At 45.1% G+C, this 24,001-nt stretch overlaps 1 protein-coding gene across 3 annotated transcripts in view; it reads right to left on the reverse strand.

Moving 5' to 3' along the window:
- SCAMP4 (secretory carrier membrane protein 4) overlaps window positions 1-24,001 on the reverse strand; it is a 214,807-nt gene that overhangs the window by 55,308 nt on the left and 135,498 nt on the right. For all 3 annotated transcript variants that reach the window (XM_072113472.1, XM_072113486.1, XM_072113479.1), the window contains one exon: window positions 10,696-10,852. In XM_072113472.1, the coding sequence (XP_071969573.1) occupies window positions 10,696-10,852 (157 nt within the window). The remainder of the gene's footprint in view (window positions 1-10,695; window positions 10,853-24,001) is intronic.

Genomic DNA, 24,001 nt, shown 5'->3' on the forward strand with positions numbered 1-24,001 from the left:
CAGGTGTTACACCCCGCGGTCATGCTTATAAGGGGGGTCCGCTGCTGGGGTGGCAGACCCCAGGGCTGCCTGATCTTCTTCCAGGAGTCGGGTCGTGCCTCCTAGCAGATTTAACAAGCTGTCTGTAAGTCAGAATATTTCTAGTTGCAAATGGCAACCAATCACAGCTCATTCATGAGCACTGAAAAATTAAAGCTGAGCTGTGATTGGTTGTCACGGGCAACTAGAAATATTCTGACTTGATAAATCTTGATAAATCTGCCCCACTGTGTTATATGAATGAGAGCTTGAACAATCAATTAAAGCATTGCTTTTTGAAGCCAAAAAAAAAAAAGATTAAAAAGTTTAAAACACTTAATAAAGTTTTTTGTAATAAAAAGAATTAAAAAAGGAAAGGTCCCCTAAACACAAACATTCCCTGTACACATCTAATAAAATACAAAATCACCAAAACAACCCCTACATAGTTGGTATTGGTATTTGGTAGAAACAGTATTGGACCCGCTTGGTGAACGTCATAAAAACAAAACCCGAAAACACAGAAAACAAATGATATTTTCTTTATATTAGTTTTATTCCAGTAAAATTGTAAGAATATATAAAAAACTATATTAATGGGGTATCACTGTAATCGTAGTGACCTATAGAATAAAGATAATATAGCAATTTTAGTGCATGGCCCCCCAAAAAATACAAAATAAAAGAAAACCAAAATTGACGATTTTCTTTTCCTCCATACATTCAAGAGTTAATAATATCTTATCAGAAAGCTAATGACCAACTATTTGTAAAGTGTATCTAAAGTCTCGGAAAAGGGGGGGGCGTGGCCTGGCTATGCAGGAGTGAGGACGCACTTGCCTCGTGCTCCCGCTCCAGACCCTACCACTTACCCACAGCAGTGTTCCACGGGCATCGGAAAGGCACAGAACGATGGGGGTCCGAAAGAAAAAGAGGGGAACGGACTGCCCTCCCAAAACGCCGGTCCTCGCAACCACGGGGATCGGCAAATTCTTTCTCCCGGAGAATCCCCGCCCGTATCGCGGCAGGAACCACTCCCGGGCTAGACAGCATCCGACTCCCTCACCAGTCGAGCGGCCCCAGCTTCCTGACATTGGGCCGCAGCCATCACAGCCGGGCACGGAACATGAGTAGCCCACATGGGCAACACATGGAACACTCCCAGCCTCCTCCAGGGCCTGAATTTGATTATGAAGGCTGTGAAACGACCCCTGTAGGGTCTGCAGCCCCCCGGCCACTGCCACCAGGGTCTCCAAGCGGCCACTGTCGCCACCCGCCGCAGATGGAGGGATTGACACAGGGGGGGGGGAGCCCAGGGCGCAAGTCCAGTCCCCGGTTCGCCCTTGGGCTACCTTCCCCCTGGTTCCCCTTTGCCAGACCTCTTCGGTCCTCTACCCCGGACGCCTTCCACCCCTCCAGGGACCACTCTCCGGGGACCAGCGCAACATGTTATCCACCCTCATTTGGAGAGTTCTATCACTCACGGGAAGCGATCTATATGACAAAGGCCATGGCTGACATCAGTGATCTGTGAACACACATTGGGGGTCATTTACTAAGGGCCCGATTCGCGTTTTCCTGACGTGTTACCCCAATATTTCCGATTTGCGCCACTGAATTGTCCCGGGATTTTGGCACACACGATCGGTTTGTGACGCATCGGCGCTGGCATGCACGCGGCAGAAATCGGAAGGCGTGGCCGTCGGAAAACCCGACGGATTCGGAAAAACCGCCGTATTTAAAAAAAAAAAAAATTGGTCGCACGGGCCATACTCACATGCACCACGATGAAGACGACGGCACTTCGCCGCAGCAGTGACACTTGGTGGACATCGGGCGCAGGACCTACATGAATCGCCGGAAGACCCGAACACTTGTTGGAGAAGCCGCCGCTGGAACACGAATGGACCGGGTAAGTAAATCTGCCCCATTGTTGCTATCCCAACTCGGGACTATATGGAATCTTACGTGAACAGGCTTGAAGCGGCTTACAGAGCGGAATTAGCTACATTGCGTACAGACGTTCAGGTCATTGAGGAGCGGGTATCCGCAACAGAACAAGCCGCCACAATTGCTACTTCCAGGCTTGACCGCCATGAGGAGCTTCTGGCCACTCATTCTTTGCAACTTCAACACCTGACTGATGCCATTGATGATACCGAAAATCGGGGGAGGAGGAATAATATAAGAGTAAGAGGGCTTCCTGAATCCGTTGAACCCCGACAACTAGACCTTACCCTCAGACAATTGTTTAATGAGATTCTGGGGGTCCCCCCCGACACAAAGCTGGAACTTGACTGGGCACATAGGTCCCTGGCCCCTAAGCCACCTGACAATGAGAGACCCAGAGATGTGATCTGTAGAGTACACAGGTACCACCTGAAAGACAACATCATGCAGGCGGTGAGAGAAAAAGGCCCACCGAACTTTCAGGGACATCCTATTCAACTCCTTCCATATCTCTCCCGCCTCACCCTGCAAAAACAGTTTTTGCAGGGCACTACGGCCACTCCTGGCAATTCTCCAGGAGCATCAACTACAGTACTCATGGGGCTTTTCATTCCGCCTGCAAATCCGTCGAGCGGGAAGAACCTTCTCTCTTCGTCATCCGGGTGATTTACCAGCTCTCTCTAGAGACCTAGAGTTGCCCCCAATGGTCATCCAAGATTGGCCATCCCTTCCAAGCCTCCCACCAGGGGGGAGAGGGGTCCTACCCCATCGTCCCCAGAGAAACCCTAGTGGACGTTCCGGAGGGCACCGGGGAACCTGAGGCCCCGCAACCTGAGGACGTTTGATTGTATTGAATCTTGTAACTGCCTGATAGTCTCCTGCACCCCTTCTTGCGGGGGCTGAAACCCTCGCCAACTCCCCTGGGACAGGATCCTTCCCATAACCCTGCTTCCCGACCTGTACACTGTTCCCGCTGGACCATCCAGCTCCCACTAGTGGGGGTCGTAGAGTAATTACTCAAACGAACAGTGAACTAGTGGGTCAATGGGGGAGACCAGCGCTACCATGGGGAAGAGGCGAGGCTCACGTTTATGTTTATGTTCATGATTATGAGTGCATATGTTCAATTCGGGTTGCCATTCGCTTAACCCCTTAACGACTTGGCCTTTTTTAGTTTTTTCACTTCCATTTTTCACTCACCAACTTCAAAAATCTATAACTTTTTTATTTTTTCACATAAAGTGCTGTGTTATGGCTTATTTTCTGCATAACAAATTGCACTTCATAGTGACAGTATTTAATATTCCATGGCGTGTACTGGGAAGCGGGAAAAAAATTCCAAATGCTGTGAAAATGGTGAAAAACCACATTTGCAACGTTTTCTTGTGGGATTGGATTTTACAGCATTCACTCTGCGTCCCAAATGACATGTCTACTTTATTCATTGGGTCGGTACGATCATGTGGATAACAAATTTGAATAGGTTTTATAATGTTTTCATACATTTAAAAAAATTAAATCCTCCTGTACAAAATATTTTTTTTTTTATTTTGCCATCTTCTGGCACCAATAACTTTTTCATACTTTGGTGTTCAGAGCTGTCGATAGTGTCATTTTTTGCGAATTTTGATGGCGTTTTCATTACTATAATTTTTGGGACTGTGCGACCTTTTGATCACTTTTTATGAATTTTTTTTATATTTTTCAAAATTTTTCGACTTTGGACGCTAATTTCCGTTACGGGGTTAAACGTAGTGAAAAAACTTTATTATATTTTGATAGATCAGGCATTTTTGGACGCGGCGATACCTAATGTGTTTATGATTTTTACTGTTTATTTATTTTTATATCAGTTCTAGGGAAAGGGGGTGATTTGAATTTTTAGGTTTTTTTATTATAATTTTTTTTTTTAAACTTTTTTTATTTTTACTTTTACTATTTTTCAGACTCCCTAGGGTACTTTAACCCTTGGTTGTCTGATTCATCCTATCATATACTGCCATACTACTGTATGGCAGTATATGTGGATTTTACTCCCCATGCATTACATGCATGCATTAGGGGTGGGGTCCGGAGGGGGAGCCCCCTCATGGAAAGCCCGCTACCCACCAGGGTGCCCTTGACTTCGCTGGTCGGAGTTAAAGGTGGATTGTCACACCACTTGTTAACCACCCCTAGCCTTAATTACCCCTTTTGTGTCTACCCCCTTAACCTTGTACCCCCTCAATGGCTCCCATAACATGCTACTCTCTCAATGCAAGGGGATTGAATGTCCCTCAAAAACGTAGTCAGATATAATATCGAATGCATAAGCTTAAGGCTGATGTTCTTTTTCTACAGGAGACCCACTTCCGCACCGGCCAGATACCGGGGTTCCGAGACAGATTCTTCACGTCCTGGCACCATAGTACAAACCCTGTTTCCAAATCCAGAGGGGTCTCTATTGCGATTCACAGGAGACTGGCTCACGAGGTACTAGATTCAAAAACTGACCCTGAGGGCCGTTATCTTTTTCTTAAGGTGTGACTGTGGGACACCTGATTACCCTGGCCTCTCTTTATCTCCCCAACAAAGGGCAGATTGTGATGTGTAGATCAATCCTGACCAAGCTGCGGGACTTTGCAGAGGGAGTGACTTCAACTTCATAATGGACCCACACACAGATAGCTCCACTCCTAGACCCCCCGCGGCCCCCGCTCAGATGCGCTCCCTACAAAGGGCCTTGCATGACTCACAGCTGGTGGACATTTGGAGTATCCTCAACCCACAGGGTCGGGACTATTCATATTTTTCCCCGGCACACCAGTTGTACAGTCAAATCGACATGTTCTGGTTGAGCCATTATGCCAACGCACTCCCTTTACACGCCAATCCCTTAAGGCTAATATCTCAGTTATCCCAAAGCCAGGAAAAGATCATACAGTATGTGCTAACTATCGCCCCATATCATTGATCAACGTAGATGTAAAGTTGTACTCAAAATCCTGGCTAACCCTCTAGGGACCATCCTTCCCTCCATCATACACAAAGACCAGGTGGGCTTCCTCCGCGGGAGGGAGGCCCGGGATAACACCAATAAGACCTTGCTGTTGATATCCTGGGCTAAGACTGCCAAACAACCGCTATGCCTGTTGTCAGTAGACGCGGAAAAAGCGTTCGACCGTGCGCGCTGGGGTTTCCTCTGGGCGGCCTTAGAGCAAATTGGGGTGGGCCCTAGGTTTCTGAGTATGATTAAAGCTCTATATGCAGCTCCCAAGGCTCAAGTAAGAATAAATGGAACCTCCTCCAAGCCGTTCTCAATTAAGAATGGGACCCGCCAGGGCTGCCCCCTCTCCCCACTATTGTATATTTTTGTCATGGAACACCTAGCGGTGGCGCTTCGTGGCAACCCCAGTGTGCACGGTCTCCAGGTTGGATCTAAACAATACAAGACCGATATCTATGCGGATGACCTGCTCTTGTATGTATCACAGCCCCGGGTCTCCCTCCCGTCCATCTTTGGCCTCCTTAGCAACTTCAAGGTTAATCTATCGAAATCAGAAGCCCTGAACATCTCCCTCCCCGAGAGTGAAATATTCCACCTAGCATCCCAATTTCCATTCAAGTGGCAGAGATCTCATATTCGCTACTTAGGAATTGACATCCCAGCAGACCTTTCGTGCCTCTACAACCTCAACTACAAAACCCTCCTGGATCGCACAATACAGGACATGGCCAAATACCGTAACAGTACCTATCATGGTTCGGCCGTATTAATGTCCTGAAAATGGACGTAATGCCCCGGTTCTTATATTTATTTCAAACCCTACCGATACGCCCCCCGGGCTCATCCTTTACAAGCCTCAAAGCGGCTTTCCGGAGATTTGTGGGGGAGGGGGGACAAGCAGGATCAGCTACACCACACTGGCTAGACCCAAAATTGCGGGTGGAGTTGGTCTTCCTGACCCCAAACTTTACCACTCCGCATCGTTGCTCATGCGCATAGTAGACTGGCATTATCATAGAGCAACCAAGCAATGGGTGTCTCTGGAAAAAGACCTCACTCACCCCCACTTGCGCACAATTCCATGGATACGGCCGCCCCAACGGCCAGAGAGCTTCACACACTCACTCTTCTCCCCATACTTCCTCCGAGAATGGGATAGACTAGCTTCTCGGGACACCCTAGTTAGACTACAGGGTCCCCTCACTCCCCTATTTAACTATCCAGCATTCCCCCAAGGGATGGGCAGAGGGAGATTCCTGTGTTGGGAGGCGGGAGCAGATATTCGTATGGGCCAGGTATCTGGAGATACCCTGCCCTCCTGGGACTCTTTGAGAGCCTCCAACCCAGACATTCCACTGTCCTGGCTGGAGTACCAACAGCTAGCCTCATATGTAAGCTCTGACACCGACTCTAGTTTTGGGGCATCCCTAACCGGGTTTGAGGCACTACTTAGACCTGCATCACCCCAGCCCACGCTATATGCTATACTGCTCGCTGAGTCCTCCCGGGGGAACCCAGGGTTTGTGTCAGCGTGGGAGACAGACCTATCAACCACACTCACGGAAGCAGAATGGGACAAAGCCTTTTTATTCTCCCATAAACTCTCTATGCCCTGCAGCGCTCAGGAGAAGAACTATAAGATCTTATCACGCTGGTACAGGTGCCCCCTCACGCTCCATAGCATCTACCCTGGAGTCTCAGAGCTCTGCTGGAGGTGCGGAGGTGGGATCTATTCTTCACATATGGTGGAGCTGCTCAATAATACAGGACTTCTGGCGGATGGTGTTTGACACCTATAGCAGAGTGTCTGGTAAGACTATACAATTTAGCCCACAGGTTGCCCTCCTTTCCGTGCTACCGGGCACCATCTCCTCCATCAAAAAAGGACTCCTCCGCCACTTTCTCACAGCGGCAAGGACAGTGATCCCTCGACACTGGAAGAGCCCTCTTCCAACCATGGTTGTGGAGTGGATACAGGAGCTCCGCTACATACGGAGGATAGAGGAGCTGTTTGCCGAGGACATGCCCGACCCGAGTAAGACAGCCACTGTGTGGACCCCTTGGGAGGAATTCCAGCTAACCCCGGCCTTTCAGGATCTCTTTGCTTAAAATAATAATAAGTTCTCTACTTGAATTTGTAACCTTTCAGGACCCTTGCATTGCTAATAGGCGATACGCTTGTAGTGTATGGCCAAAGCATGACACAGAAGCCATCCCTAATCCCAGACCCCCTCCCTCTCTCCCTGCCCAGTTATTCCCTTCTCGTCTATGTCTTGTACTGTCTACCCCCTGTTGGTATTTTTGTCTTGTTCTATCATTGAAAAGGATGGGCGGACCCCCGCAGCCGGTACTTTACGATCTCTACCTCAGTATAATTCCACATCACTGCCACGTCACTGTATGACATGATGTTGTATGTATCTTAATGCTGGGGTCCTGCAAGAGCACCCTTCATGCCTTGGAAATTCTGTTCGCAATTGTTACTCTTTTTCACCAATAAATGTTGATTGTACGTAAAGTCTCAGAAAATAAGCCCTTATATGTCCAAATTGGCAAAAAAATAAGATTGTATAGCCTATAAAAAGTGACAACGCATAATCTGCTCTGAATGGCACAGCTTCCCTTCAATGCCCTGGCGTGTACCCATACAGCAGGTTAGCACCACATATTTTTAATTTGTGGAGCGTTTTGGTATTTTATCCACTAAAATGTGTACATTTTATGAAAAACATTCATTTAATACCAAAAAATTTTTATGTCAAAATTGGTTCCGATTTTGTTTTAACCCCTTTAAAACAATTAAAGGTTTAATAAACTTCATAAAAGTTGTTTTACATACGTTGAAAGGTGTATTTTCTGTAATGTGGTAATTTATAAGGTTTTACTTTTATTTAGGCCTCTCAAAGGTTCTTGAAACCTTAGCAAGTCACTCAATAGCATGATTTTGTGTTTTTTATGAAGACATCCTACAAAAATGAGAGGATGCATAATAGAAAGCATGTTCACATAAAGTAGACTTTCGTTGAATGTTACCCTATATACTGGAGTATAAGCCAACCCGAGTATAAGCCACGATCCCTAATTTTACCACCAAAAACTGGGAAAAACGATTGACTCGAGTATAAGCCGAGGGTGGGCAATGCATTGGTCACAGACATCCCCCCCCAGTATATAGCCAACCAGCCCCCTATAGTATACAGCGAGTCCAGCCTGCCCCCAGTAGTATACAGCCTGCCCCCAGTAGTATACAGCCTGCCCCCAGTAGTATACAGCCTGCCCCCAGTAGTATAAAGCCTGCCCCCAGTAGTATAAAGCCTGCCCCCAGTAGTATAAAGCCTGCCCCCAGTAGTATAAAGCCTGCCCCCAGTAGTATAAAGCCTGCCTCCAGTAGTATAAAGCCTGCCTCCAGTAGTATAAAGCCTGCCTCCAGTAGTATAAAGCCTGCCTCCAGTAGTATACAGCCTGACCCCAGTAGTATACAGCCTGACCCCAGTAGTATACAGTTTACCCCCAGTAGTATACAGCCTGCCCCCAGTAGTATACAGCCTGCCCCCAGTAGTATACAGCCTGCCCCCAGTAGTATACAGCTTGACCCAGGTAATATACAGCTTGCCCCAGGTAATATACAGTTTGCCCCCAGTGGTATACAGCCTGCCCCCAGTGGTATACAGCCTGCCCCCAGTGGTATACAGCCTGCCCCCAGCATTAAAAAAAAATAAACTTATATACTCAGCCTCCGGTGGCTCCGATGTGCAGCGCTGCTCCCCCGATGTCCGCGCCGCTTGTCTTCAGGCTTCAACGCCCGTCTTCTTTCTTCTGCTGGGCGCCGCCATTGCTCTCTCCCGGACGGTGCCTAGTATGACGTGCCGCTGCTGACGTCATACTAGGCGCGGCCCGGGCAAAAGACATGGCGGAACCCGCAGAAGAAAGAAGACAAGCGGCGCGGAGGCCTGAAGACAAGCGGCGTGGACATCGGGGGAGCAGCGCTGCACATCGGGGCCACCGGAGGGTGAGTATATACGTTTATTATTTTTTAAGTATTTTTTACTTAATATTGACTCATGTATAAGCTAAAGGGATGTTTTTCAGCACATTTTTTGTGCTGAAAAACTCGGCTTATACACGAGTATATACGGTAGTTATTCAGTTTCTTTTGCTGTTATGACTATGTTTGGAAAAACATCACATATGGTAAGACATTTTGGGGCACATTTACTTACTCGGTTCCCTGAAAGTGTATTGTCCGACCGGAATGCACTCTGCCATGATTCACTAAGATCATGCACCCAATATCCTGCATGTGTCGCTTCCCAGTTCAGGTCCGCTGGAGTTCACCTTTTTCTTCCTGATGCATGTAGTGCTTGGTTTTGCGACACAATTTGAAAGTAAAATCCCGCGCTCAGTCCGAATCTGTCGGAACGTCCAACGGCCTGCCCCCCGATTTCCGTTGCCGGCGCAGCTGCAACACAATCTGATCACGTGCGACACAATCCCAGCACAGACCCCTGTTAAATACCTGTCAAAGCCGCGCAAAAAAAGCCGAAAACAGCACAAAGTCCGATGATAGTGAAGTGCTCGACCCTTAGTAAATAAACCCCTTTGAATTTTGAAAATCAAGAATTTTTCAAAATTTTCACCAAATACTGTATCTGATTTTCTCATAAATAAATGCAAAACATACCACCATAATTCTCCAACCAACATGAAGTACAAAGTGTCATGAGAAAACAGTTTCAAAATCACTTGGATATGTTAAAGCGTTCTGAAGTTGTAACCACTTATAGTGATACATGACAGATTTGAAAAAATGAGCCGTGTCAGGAAGGTGAAAAGTGGCTTATCAAATAATGGGAGACCCTCTCTTGTTCTAATGAAGCCCAAATCTCTGAATATCACAAAAAGTTGAACACGGACAGTATATACCCTCTGGTCACCAAAACAGAGAATCTTTGACTTCATAAATTGCACACAATAATTAAAATTTCCACATCTGTAGTTTCCTACATGTATACTTTTCTGTAACCAATCCTCTTGCACAATTAACAGACTGTGAATCTGGAGCATGGATGTGCTTTGGTAACATCCCCTCATTACCATAATTTTAAAAGTTGGTTTTACAGCCAAGAAGCGAATGGATAACAGATATAAGATTACTACAACCACAGTGTCGGGATCTGTGAGTAGGTGCCCCTAGTTTATCATGCTTGGTTTTGATAGTAGATTTCTTTTAATCCAGCCCGGCATACATATATTTTTAATAATATTAAAGGGGTTGTCCGAGTTTAAAAAAAAAAAAAATATGTGGCCGGGAGCGGGGTTACTAAAACAATAAAGCTGTACTTACCTCCCGGTGCCCTCCCGTATCCAGCGCTGCTGTCGCTCCGGTCCGGGGGCCATGTAAACAAACATGGCCGCCGGAGCAGCGCTGGACTCAGCTTCCGGCCGGCCGTGGCCGGGTACTCCTATCCGTCCCTATACACAGCATTGTGTATGGGGACCGGAAAGTTGTCGCATCCGGCCGGAAGCTGTATGCAGCGCTGCTCCGGCGGCCATGTTTGTTTACAAACAGCGCTGGATACGACAGCAGCGCTGGATACGGGAGGGCACCGGGAGGTAAGTACAGCTTTATTGTTTTAGTAACCCTGCTCCCGGCCACATATATTTTTTTTTTTAAACTCGGACAACCCCTTTAACATCAGTTACTTCTGTTAACAAAATAAACTTTCAGTGAAAGAACCTACCTGAAAGCTTTGTATGCTGGTCGGAACCAGCACACGTACCCACAGGGACTGAACATGACCAGCCACAATATAGCAAATCCAAAATTTACCCCGGAACCTCCAGCAATCCACCAAGCAAGACATGCGATCAGGTTCACTGCAAGGGACAGGCAATAGACTAAAAAAAATAAATAAATAAAAAAAAGAGTTTTAATATTCTAGGACAATAGGGATGTTCTGTGATTTACATATGCAGTGGAGTGGGAATGAAACAGCACCTATTTGTTTTTCTTCAACTGAACATAGATCATTAGTATGGATAAGGTGGGGGACTCAGAAAAACTCTTTAACCACTCCAAAACCTGTTTTTTGCATTTCTGTTTTTCACCCCCCACCTTAAAAATATTAATAATGTTTTCATTTTTCCATTTACAGAGATGTTTCAGGACTTATTATGTGCAGGACAGATTGTACTTCCTAGTAGCTTCCTTCCAGCTTTATGTCTGCAGGATGCAGAGGGGGGTGCAGCTAGTAGCTTGTCACAGCCCACAGATAAAGTAAATATTTACTGTATGTGTAGCTAAATTTTGGAAAGGGATAACATGTAATTATATTCATGTAATAAACCTCCTCTTATTGTGACCAATGTGAGAGCACACTTGCTCACCTGAGTGAAGTTGGCCCCCCCACCTTGTTCAAATCAAACAAAATTGGTGTCAAACGTTTGTGCTATGTTTGTGCTGGTTTGTGCAGCAGAAATTTTCGTTTGTGCCGCTATCGTTTTTAAGATTTTAATGAAAGTTTCCAGAGGTCATCAGAGGTCAACCAGCCCCCCCACGTTGCCCAAATCAAACAAAACTGGGACCGAACAATTCTGCTACGTTTGTGCTGGTTTGTGCTGCTCAAATTTTTGTTTGTGCTGCCTTTGTTTTGAATATATGAACAAAAAATGAAAGTTCAAAAGTTCAGCCAGCCCCCCCACATTAACCGAATCAAACAAAACTGGTGTCAAACGTTAGTGCTACGTTTGTGCAGCAAAAATTTTCGTTTGTGCCGCTATCATTTTTAATATATTCATACTTTTTTACAGAGGTCATCAGAGTTAATTTCTTCCAAAGTACAATGTGTTTGCTAGCTCCCCCTGGTGATCAAACCAGGGAAGTGTCACTAAGTTTGTTTTTTACCAGTTCATCCTAAACACCTCAAACACCTGAACATACCTTAAAAATTATAGCAGCACAAACAAAAATTTTTGCAGCACAAACCAGCACAAATGTAGCACTAACTTTTGACACCAGTTTTGTTTGATTCCGTTAATGTGGGGGGGCTGCTTGAACTTTTGAACTTTCATTTTTTGTTCATATATTCAAAACAAAAGCAGCACAAACAAAAATTTGCGCAGCACAAACCAGCACAAACGTAGCAGAATTGTTCGGCACCAGTTTTGTTTGATTTGGGCAATGTGGGGGGGGGGCTGGTTGACCTCTGATGACCTCTGGAAACTTTCATTAAAATCTCGAAAACGATAGCGGCACAAACAAAAATTTCTGCTGCACAAACCAGCACAAACGTAGCACAAACGTTTGACACCAATTTTGTTTGATTTGAACAAGGTGGGGGGGCCAACTTCACTCAGGTCACTTGCTCTATGATTGTCATATATTGGGGCTCATACCATACACAGAAAAAGTCCACTGATCGTCAAATAACTAAAATATACATAATTGCAGGAATTGCACATTACCTAGAGGAATAACAGAGGACAAGGAACAAATATGTGGCGGGTGGTGTCCACTACTGGTCTTTATATGTGTGTGTGGGTGTTTGTATATAATAGAAGGAGCAATAATAAGGTATACCTGCGCTGGCTGGAAAGAGTGAGTGTATGTGTGTTATAAAAAGAAGAATTGTGCAAGGGGGAAAGGACTGGACTTCTTAACACTGCGATTATCTCTAAAAAAGACCAGTTGTCATGTTTTGGTGGAACACTAACCTGTAGCACCACTTCTAGCGGGTTTCCGCGGGTCCAGCAAAATGAATCCAACAGTGTGATTTCTTTGGTCCAGGTTCACACTATAGTCCCCGTTGTAGTCCAAGCAATAGTTGAGCAATAGTGAAGCCCCGGCCGGTAGCTTTGCTAAGTCAGACTAGTAAAAACAGATGTACCGGTGACGTCACCCACAAGGTACGGATGGTCCAGAAGGACAAACAGGAATATCCTTCTGGACCATCCGTACCTTGTGGGTGACGTCACCGGTACATCTGTTTTTACTAGTCTGACTTAGCAAAGCTACCGGCCGGGGTAGAAGTGGTGCTACAGGTTAGTGTTCCACCAAAACATGACAACTGGTCTTTTTTAGAGATAATCGCAGTGTTAAGAAGTCCAGTCCTTTCCCCCTTGCACAATTCTTCTTCTTATAACACACATACACTCACTCTTTCCAGCCAGCGCAGGTATACCTTATTATTGCTCCTTCTTTTAGTTAATAGCGGTGGAGAGGCACACCGCTGATACCAGCGACGGCAACGGTTCCAATCATACCCATAGCGTGCACCCTAGTGATCCCTAACATTTTCTTTGTGTGTATATAATATATATACATATATATTACACTTTTTTTCTCTTTGGAGTTGGAATTTCCTCTTAGTAATGGCGGTGTCTAACTGACGGAGCTTATTACTAAGGCTGGGGCTTTGTGTTAGTCCTCCGAAAGGCTATTGCCAACCCCCTTATTCATTAACCGGTACCCAGCACCACCTGTGGTGCCGGAAAGAGCCAGGTACAATCCATTACCCAAACATCCAGTGATGGTTGGGTACTGGGGCGGCCACACGCTGGTATTATTGGGCTGGAAAAGGCCCAAAACAGTGATCTATTCCACCACAATAATGCCAGGCTATATCTGCTTTATTGTAGCTGTTTTTTTAGAAAGTAGTGGGGACCTCACGTCCTTTTTAAAAAGAAATAAAAAAATAATAGGAAAAAAAGGACATAGGGTCCCCCTTTTTTTCTACAACCAACCAGATACAATAAAGCAGCTCATAACGGTATTCAATGAAGTGCCCGTATCATCCAAAAACAACAATGCATTGTCCGCGTACAACGCAATCTTGTTATGTACTAAAGCATATCTAAATGTCACTATATAAGAGGAAGCGTGTATCGCCGCGGCTAAGGGCTCAAAAGCAATAGCAAACAATAACGGAGATAAGGGACCCCTGTCTTGTACCCCTGAAAGGGCAAAATGAGTGTGACATTGCCCCATTTGCTCTTACTCTTATTTATGGTCCTTGTTTTAGCATTTTTGGGAGTGTAAATTCTGCTTGGTGTTGTGTGTTGCGGTTTATATAAATCTGCTCACTTTAATTATGTATTATTATTATTTGTGCGTAAACGTTCTCTTTGATGTGAGTTTTATGTAAAAATGTATACTTTCAATGCATTTTTTAAATAATTTGTGTTTGTCACAAAGCTGCATGATGATTATCAGTTGACAGCCTGTACCACCAAGACAAATACAATCGCCAGGTTGTCTGCTTTCAAAAAATATATGGGTTTAAGGGGGGCCTTTAAGTTAATCTGTTTAATTGCTATATTTTTCAGATTGTGGTGCTTTAAAAACAGATTTTTGGTTATTTCCGTTTTGTTGAGTTTATGATGATTTATTCATATGAACATACAGCCTCACTATGTGGTACCTATAAGCTCTACATATGTTAATTTTTTTTATTTAGGAAGTGTGTTCTGTATTGGGAACATTTCTTTGCACCAAAGTAAATTTTTATGGATTTTATATATCATTTTAGACTTTCAATCAAAATTGCATGAAGGTTGCATAGATTGAAAAAGAGATATGATTCAATGGTCTTTTCTCGCCCTTTTGTGGATGGGCAGTATAGTTGCAGTTAAGATGAGCCTCTTACTTTACCTCTTTACTAACCTCTGACTGTTTTACCAGGACTGGGGATCTAAGTCACACTGCATAGACAAGAGGCCTTATCACATTGGGTGACCATTGAACAACATTCATGACCTATTGTGCCCATGGATGTATTAATGTGGTTACATCCCAAGGAGAATCTCTCAATCATGTGTCCGCTCCTCTCTTCCTCTTTAGCATTGTGGGATTCAGTTAGATAAAGGGAAATATTCCAACCAGTAATTTGGTTTCCATTAGTCCACCATGACGTCTCCACCTGGAGGAAGCAGAGAGGTTAAATGTCCCTTCCCCACTTCCGCACTCCAGTATCTACCAAATAACCACACCAGTAGTGGATGCAACCCATTTATTTAATTCACATACAAAACAACAAACAAACAAATGCAATAGTAGATAAAGTAATATACTTACAGAGAGGCCCCACCTGGAGATATACCAGTTTTTAATTTTCTAGAGAGGTATAATAGCTTGAAGGACCTTACAACTAAAGGTCCTTACAACTAAACAAGTACAGTCTGTAGTTGTGGAGCTAGACCAAGTGGCTGCTTTGCAGATGTCTTCAATGGAAGCACCCATTCTTTCCGCCTAGGAGGCAGCCATGGCTCTGGTGCAGTGTGCTTTAAGTTTTTGAGGAACCTGAAGATCTACAGATCCATAAAAGAAAGATAATTCTCACATTTCAATCCCCTAGTGGTGTTAACACAAGAAAGATCATTTTAACCCTTTACTTTACAATTTTACTGCTGTTTTAGCTATAATCTCTCTAGAATCACTCTATAATCTGCTCAGTCAAAATCCTTGGGTGTGGGTAGGGCCTCTCTAAGCCAATTATCACGCATCTGTGGGGTGACAATGTGGTTAGATTATCCGGGTACAGGTGTATATACACTTTCATCTGGCTTCTGACATTGTACTAGTATCTTACACATAGAAAGAGATGAGACAGATCGGAGATGCATGATATTACTCAGAGGCATGACAGACACAGGCTGACAGACAGTTCTGACACACCTCACAGATATGTGCCTGCTTTCCCCTTCCCCCAGATCACTTATCTCCTTGTAGTTTGAAGCTCCTCTCTGTGCAGGCACTGCAAGGGGCATGGCTACAGTACACACTGCAGAGAGAGACAGAAATATCATCTCCACAATCTCACATAGAAATCCAAGATGGCGGTCACCCAACCCTAAATGAGAAGTTTCAGGGTCGTGTCTAGCGGCAACTGAAATTGTGTACACCAGGACTGATAGAGACAGTTGGACTTATATATGTGAAATGCTGTATTTTTGTTAATAACAGTGAATTAGAGAATGGGTTATTTAAGAAACTTGTCTTTGTGGGAATATCCCTTTAATCACCAATATGGAGCTTTTCGATCCCTGTTTTTACCCTGAAACTGCAAAAATAGATTAGGGTTTTTTGCGCCAGCCATGTGTTCTTCAATGTATTTTAAGACAGTACATCTTACATCTACCAATGTTAGGACTGCTCTTTGGATGAGGAATAAAATCAGGATCAGGCATTATTGTTATCCTATCATCACAAGTATGCCTTATTCTAAAGTATGGCTCATTCACCAACATGGACTGAATTTCTGCCAGTCTCCTAGCAGTATTTACGGCCACTGGAAAGGCCATTTTAGGTTTTAAATCTCTGATCCTTTCTATAGGTTCAGAGGGTGGACTGAATAGAAATTTGAGGACTAAACTTAGATCCCAGGGTGGAATCTTTGGCTTGTGAAAGGGTCTTAATTTGTCTGAAGCAATTTTCTAACCTTTCATTGATGTTCTGCAAGAGGGATATCAAAGAAGGCTCCTAACGCGGAGATCTGAACTCTCAAGGGTGTCTCTTTTCATTCCCTTCTCCAAACCTGCTTGCAGGAATTCTAGGATCTGTAATGTTGGTTGCAGATAAGAATGGAGGTTTAGAGCCACAAAACATTAAAAACTTTTCAAGATTCTAAGATAGACCGCAGAGGTTGTTGTTTTCTACTTGCCTTTTAGGTTGTAATTCTTTTGTCAGAAAGGCCTTTCGACCTCAATAATGTTCTTTCAGGATCCAAGCCGATAGCGTTAACATTTTCGTGTTTGGATGAAGAAAAAAAAAGCCCCTGAGACAGCAGATCTTCCCTGTGTAGTAGTATAATGGGCTCCCTGGGGGCCATTCTTTAGGGTAGTAAACCAGGGCTTCTTCGGCCAGAAAGGAACCACTAGCATAATCCTGAACTAGTCTCTCTGAATTTTTCGGACACACTGGAGATCAATGGAACCGGAGGAAAGGCAGGTTTGATCGCAGGAGTGGCAGAAGGCATCTGACACATTGGTGTTCCTTTTTCCATAGAGTAGAAACTGTTTTCTACTCATGTAGTCTGCTGCAGTATTGTCTATTGTCTCATTAGATGAATTAGTGCCAGAGAGAAGTTGTTCTTTCTGTCCAAGCACACATCTTCCCAGATAAGAGAAGAAGATCTGGAGACTTTGTACCTCCTTGATAGCAAATATAGGATAATACCATAGTGGTGTCTGAATAAATTTTTATGTTTTGATTAAAAACTGCGGACTAGCATTTAAGGTCTCCCACACTGCTCTTAGCTCCCAATAGTTGAGAATTGGGATGCTACTGTTGGAGGCCAGAGCCCCCGGAAGTAGTCCCCCATCCTGCTATGCTTGCATTTGCCTGGATGGATCAGACAGAGGTGCCATGGACTCCTTTCCGCAGGTTGTAGATATTATTCCACCAGTCCAAGGATGTCCTGACTGTGACAGGGATCTCCCCCTTCAACTTTCTAGATGTAGATGACTCCTATCCCAAGATTAGAGAATCCAGTTCTGAAGGATACAAGTATGATTCAGGCACAGTTTTACCATCTGAATGCAGGCTGTCATCTGGCCTAGCAACTTCATGGCTTCACTGACGGAGCAGACTTGCTTCTTTTGGAATTTTTTCACTTGCAGAGTCAGAGACTCTTTTTTTTTGTCATGAAGGAGACTCAAAGACAAGAATCTAGCAAAAGGCCCAGAAAGGTTATTTCTGAAAATGGGCTGAGGTTGGATTTTTCCAAATCCAACCAAGGTTCTGAAGTACTTGCAGCGTATATCTGTGCCTGCAGTTCCGCGTCTGTTCTGGCAATCATGAGGAGGTCGTCCAGATACGATACAATAGTCAAGTTCTTGGATCTTACGAATCTCATGACTTCCACAATTATCTTTTTTTTTTTTTAAATCGCTTTATTGGCACAGAAATGAAACGGTGCAACATCACAAAACAGGGATCATTAGCTGACGTACATCGGATATAACAACATATATCTTTACACAATCATTTGTCATGTGTGATAACATCTGTACAAAAACAGCGATCCAGAAAACCCCTCCCCAACCCATACATAGAACAGTAACCAACCTGGTCGAGAGGTGTCAAGAGAGAAATGGAGTTAAAGAAAAGGTAGTAACAATGGTTAGGCAACATGGTAACCTACCACCCTATTTCTGGAGAGCAAGGAATTCCTCCTGTTTATAGTGCACAAAGGAGTGCAGGAAGGGTGCTCAACTGTAATATGTTAAATTATAATAATATAACCTCCATCGAGTATTGCACTCACTGAAAAGGGACAAAAGACTCTCTCAGACTGCGAACATTAAAAAGGGTATCTGGGGAAGAGCACCAAGAGCCCCACACTCTTTGGAACTTATCCGGGCAGCCGCGGTGTTTGTAAACTATATTCTCGTAAGGTAGAGTCAGATTAACTAGTTTCTTCCACTGAGAGACAGTAGGAGAGTGATCAGCCATCCAGCGTATGGCAATGGCCTTACGGGCCAAAAACAGAGCTTCCTTCAAGAAAATAGCTTCATAATGGGACCAGTCATCCTCCCGGGTAATTCCCTACAGGCATAGGGCCCCGAGGTAGGGACCGGTTTATTCAGGATATCAGACAGCAGAGAAACTACTTCTCTCCAGACTACGCCTATGTAATCGCAAGTCCATATTAGGTGGATGAAATCTGCCCTGTCCACATGACATCCGTGACATCTAGATGCATATGAAACAGTCTGACTGGAGTTATATAGCATTGATGGATGATGAACAACTGAATTAGTTTATTATTGGCTGCCGGTGATACCGAGGTGTGAGACTCCTGGGCGGCCCCCCAGTCTTCACACAATTATCTTTGAAGAAGACTCTAGGCACTGAAGGGAGCGTCTTTCCGTGTTGGAAAGGGATGCTTCTTTTGTACAAAATTTTACACATTCCGCTGAAGCTTCAGAAATGAAAGCTGAGGCATGCTTAAGAATAGAAAAGGTGGGGGCGTGTCCTAGCACCGCATGAGGACAGATGTGTGAGCGCTGGCCCCTGCTCGCGGGAAACCACCTATAGCTAAATTAGCTCCAGCAGCCCCGATCCACAGCGACCAAATCCGGGTGTGAAAGCTTCCGACACCTGCCCAGCGGCCCTTACCTCCTTATCCCACCATGGAACCATTCCTGACGGGACACTCGGGGTCCGCATCCTCAAGCCCGCCGCAGTCCCACAGCTCCATGGGGCCCAAGCAGCTGAAGCACGGCTAAGGGAGCAGCTGCAGAACCTGCCCCACAGATCCGGGCGAGCGCCAGAGTGTCAAGACGTGGGTAAGCAGAGCTTCTCCCCTGCAGGCGCCATTAGCCTCGTCCCGCAGAATGGAGGAAGAAGATACCCCCCCCCCCCACCTTAGTACGGGTGCCATTACCACAGGCAGAATCCCCTGTAGTGCAGCCATCCGGCCCCAATGCACCTGACAGCGCACCCACCGCACAGCAACCAAAGGGAGACTCAGTGAACAATCCGAAAGGTACCTACTCTTCCATAGTAAAGGGATCACAGCTGCCTGCCATGACTGCTCCTACCACCTCTGTGCCCCAGAGACATTCTAAGCAAATCCCTGCACAAGACACAGGGTTTTATACCCTCACCAACCTATCTGAAGACTGGGCAGCTCATCCAAGGCCTGATCGCGGTATAAAACCCCTGGGGCTCTCCCAGTAGATCAACGGCCTCAGACGAGCTACCTCGTACCACTCCTGTACCCATCTCTGCTGAACTACAATGTCTGCTTCGGAATTTACTTACTAAAAATGACCTTAAAGGGGTATTCTCGTCTGGGCATTCACATTCAGTTTGATAAATCTGCCATTTATAAACATTTCTTCAATTAGATGTTATTAAAAAAAATGTTCCTGTGTGAAGATAATTTCTCATAAATGTAGTCATTTTGTCCCTTAGAAACGAGATAGCTTCCTCAGATACGGCCACGTCTGCTGTAGGGATTGCACAAAGAAACAAATAGTTTTTGTATATGAAATGTCTGGGATTTACTGCATGACCCACAGCCGTCCTGTGGTAATGATCCCTGAATCCAGGAGGTCAGACAAGACTCAATAGCTCATGTCTGGCCACTGCTGCCAGAGTGTGACGTGGTCGTAACCGAGGAAGCCATCTCGTTTCTAAGGGACAGAATGACTACATTTATGAGAAATTATCTTCACACAGGAACATTTTTTTTAATAACATCCAATTGAAGAAATGTTTATATATGGAAGATTAGTGAAACTGAATGTGAATGCCCAGACGAGAATACCCCTTTAAAGCTCTGGTGAAAGAAGTTAAAGATACATTCCGCACAGAAATTAACTCCGTCATAGAGTACTTACGCTCCGTTGTGGATAGGGTGGAAAACCTGGAGATAGCCCATGATGATACCAGAACTTATGTGGCCCAGCTGCATGACACAGTAGCGGATCAAGCCTATGCTTTACAGGATATGAACCGACACACTGAGGACCTCGATAACGGAGGTAGGCGCAATAACATCCAAGTGCGGGGCGTCCCTGAACCCAAAGGGCATGAAGAGCCGTAAGAGGTCTTGGAAATAATCTTTAACAGCATCCTGGGCGAGTCAGCGGAGCATAAAATTTAATTTGAGCTCACCGATCATTAGGACCAAGAGGATCAGCTACTAAACCCAGGGACATAATCTGCTGTGTGACTGACTACGAACTAAAGGAGAAAATTAAGGCACGGTCCCGGTAGATGGACTCTATAGTATACAAAGGTGCTCCCATCCAGGTCTTTGCGGACCTTTCCTGGATTACACTACATAAACGCGCCAGCTGAAGCCACTCCTGATTCAGCTCAGAGAGCTTAATATTCCCTACAAGTGGGGCTTCCCATTTGCTCTCCTGGCCTTATGGAACGGCCAGACTTTCCCGCGTCATACCCACGCAGACCTACCCGACTTCTGCAAGGAGCTTGACAGACTGGGAAATTACCCCGCCACCTCCAGCCCCCCTCCCGGAGTGGACCCCAGTGAGAAAAAGGAGACACCACCCTTCACCCAAAAGCCCTGCACAGGACACATCGGCTTGAAAGTGAAGCTGGGAGTTTCATGATTTAGAAGAATACACCTTGGACAGGTGACCGACCTCCCTCTGACGTATAGAAGAACTCCAGGGGAAACCAGATTCACAGGTTCTAGATAGGTGACGACTGGGAGGGCTGTTGAGTGACTCAGACCTCCCAATTGGTTGCTTTTCAGCTCTCTGTTTTACCATTGTTTCAAAACGGTGTTACACCCTTCACACATTGCAGGCACCCTTTTGCACAAATTTTATCTTTATTTACTTTGGCATTCTTTTACTGGGAAGGGATCCGTGACATTATTAGTCATAGACCCTGACCGAGTTTAATAATGCCCTCACCAATCCCTGTTTTTATAGACGCATATTGGTTATGGTTGATACTCTATGTACATTACTTTGTTGTCTTGTGTTCCCCTTCCTCCCCCCATTGTATGTTCCCCTCAGGTATCATGAACTATATCAGATGGCTAGACCCCTGCCTGCCTCCAATATATTGCTGCTCCCCATGGAACCAGGCCGACTTGTCTGCCTCCAAGGAAACTCCTCCGCCCAGGAGGCTGACGTGGTCTTCTTACAGGAGATACATTTTGACGTGTCAGGCTTTTGCTATAGGGCTTTTGCTCGTGCTTTTTGCTTGTGCTTTTGCTATAGGGAATTATCTGACCTATGCAGCATCCAAGAAAAGGAAAAAGAACGGAGTAGCAATATTGATTTCTGCTTCTTGCCTCTTCCGGACAACAAAGGTGACATTGGATCCTGGGGAGCGATACCTCATAATACAAGGCACACTACAAGGAGCCCCGTTGACACTCTGTAACATTTACGCTTCCAACAAGGGTCAAAATTGTTTTTGAAGCAAACTCTTAATCGTCTGGGATAGATTAGCCATCAATAGAAGCCCCCCCACACCCTCTGCCTTAGTATCCATGACTAGAAAATTCTGCAAACTTCTCCACCAATACCAATTGTACAATTTGTGGAGGATAGACAATCCGGGAGACAGGACCGTTTCCTTTTATTCCCCACACCACGGCACACATACTAGCCTAGACTATTTTTTGGGCACGATACAACTCCTTAGACTCATGCGTAAATCAGAGCTGGGTCCTGTCACCTGGTCGCATCATGCCTCACTGACACTGGACATTACGGACAGCTTTTCAACGACTATGACATATCACTGGCAACTGAACTTATCGCTAATTAAAAGACCAATACAGAGGGATAAGCTGGCCTCGGCTAACAACAATTTTTCCAATCTAATGCTGGCGATGTTACTATGCCAGTGCTGTGGGAAGCCCACTAAATGATGGTCAGAGGCCAATGTAAATCCCTAGCCACAGCCAAGAAGAAAGATAGGGTGCAGCAAAAGACCACCAAACTGGCTACACTGGAACAGGCCTTGTCTGCATCCCCCTCCAAATCTATTTTGGAACAGATAATGGAGGTGAGAACTAAACTGAGAGAGCTAGCAATGGTTCATGTGGAAAAGCTGCTGCTATTTTCAAAACAAAAATATTATGAAAAAGGGAATAAGGAACTCACCATTCTAGCCCAACAACTTAGGGGCGGATCCTCTAAATCACAAGCACACTCCCTCAAACGCACGGAGGGTACGTTGACTTATGATTCTAGAGAGATGGCAGGTATCTTTTACAATTATTACTCTAAACTATACCACTTGCCCAATTCATTACCCCTTGACCAGGTGACTAGGGACGCTCGCTTAGACGCATTCCTACGAAAGTGTAACCTTCCGCCTAACAGAAAAAGCCTTTACATCCCTAAACGCTCCCATTGAAGCGGAAGAAATAGTGGACACCCTGAAAGTACTCCCAGGGGGGAAAGCCCCTGGCCCTGATGGCTTAACATACTTATACTATCAGACATCCCAGACTTTTCTACTCCCCCACCTCCTTACACTATTCCACTCCTTCCTAGGAGGCTCTCAAATGCCAGGTATTATGATGCACTCATTCATTACCCTGATCCCCAAACCACATAAAGATCGTACTGAGTGTTCCAACTACAGGCCTATAGCGTTGTTAAATGCGGACTATAAACTCTTTACTAAAATCCTGGCCAACAGGTTAATCCAATGGCTGCCGCAATTGGTCCATAAAGACCAAGTCGGCTTCATACCATGTCGACAGGGGGAAGATAACACTAGAGGCACTATAGATTTAATTGAAGTGATAAATAGATTGTCAGGGGAAGCTCTGCTCCTGAACTTGGACCCTGAGAAAGCGTTTGATGGCTTAGGTTGGCCGTTCTTATTTCGGACCCTGCAGACCTATGGGTTGAGAGGGCCCCTTTTGCATGCTATTAAGAGTTTATACTCCAGACCATCTGCAATTATAAAATCACCCCATTCCCTTTCACCCCGCTTCCAGATCCATAATGGGCCTCTACCCATTATAGTTTGTCTTGTGTATAGAACCACTGGCAGCAGCCATTAGAGGCTCTGTTGATATTAAAGGAGTCATGGTGAGAGATCTCCATAGAGCTCCATATCCATAATCTCCATAGATTGCTGGGTGAATTTGGAAAACTTCTTGGTTATAAGGTAAATATTAGCAAAACTGAGGCCCTTCCCATAAGTATCCCACAGGAGCAGCTGGCTAGACTCCAGTCTAATTTCAACTTCCAATGGCAAACGCAGACCGTGACTTACCTAGGAATATGCCAGAACTCACCCTTTGGGTCCCTTTATTCCCATAACTTCCATGCACTATTTGACTCATTAAAACATACAATGACACGTTGGCATAAACTACCCCTCTTTTTTGGCAGAATATATATGCGGTCAAATTGACCATCCTTTCAAAGCTAATATATTACTTTGAAACCTTACCAGTCCCAATCCCGATGGGGGCCCTGAAGGTGCTACAGGCATCTCTGCTCCAATTCATCAGGGCTCATAAGCGACATAGACTTTCTAAAAAAAATCTTAATCTTAACCTAGAGACCGTGGTTGGCTGGTGGTGTCGGATC

Source organism: Engystomops pustulosus, chromosome 1 (assembly GCF_040894005.1).
Source record: "Engystomops pustulosus chromosome 1, aEngPut4.maternal, whole genome shotgun sequence".
Classification (NCBI taxonomy): domain Eukaryota; kingdom Metazoa; phylum Chordata; class Amphibia; order Anura; family Leptodactylidae; genus Engystomops; species Engystomops pustulosus.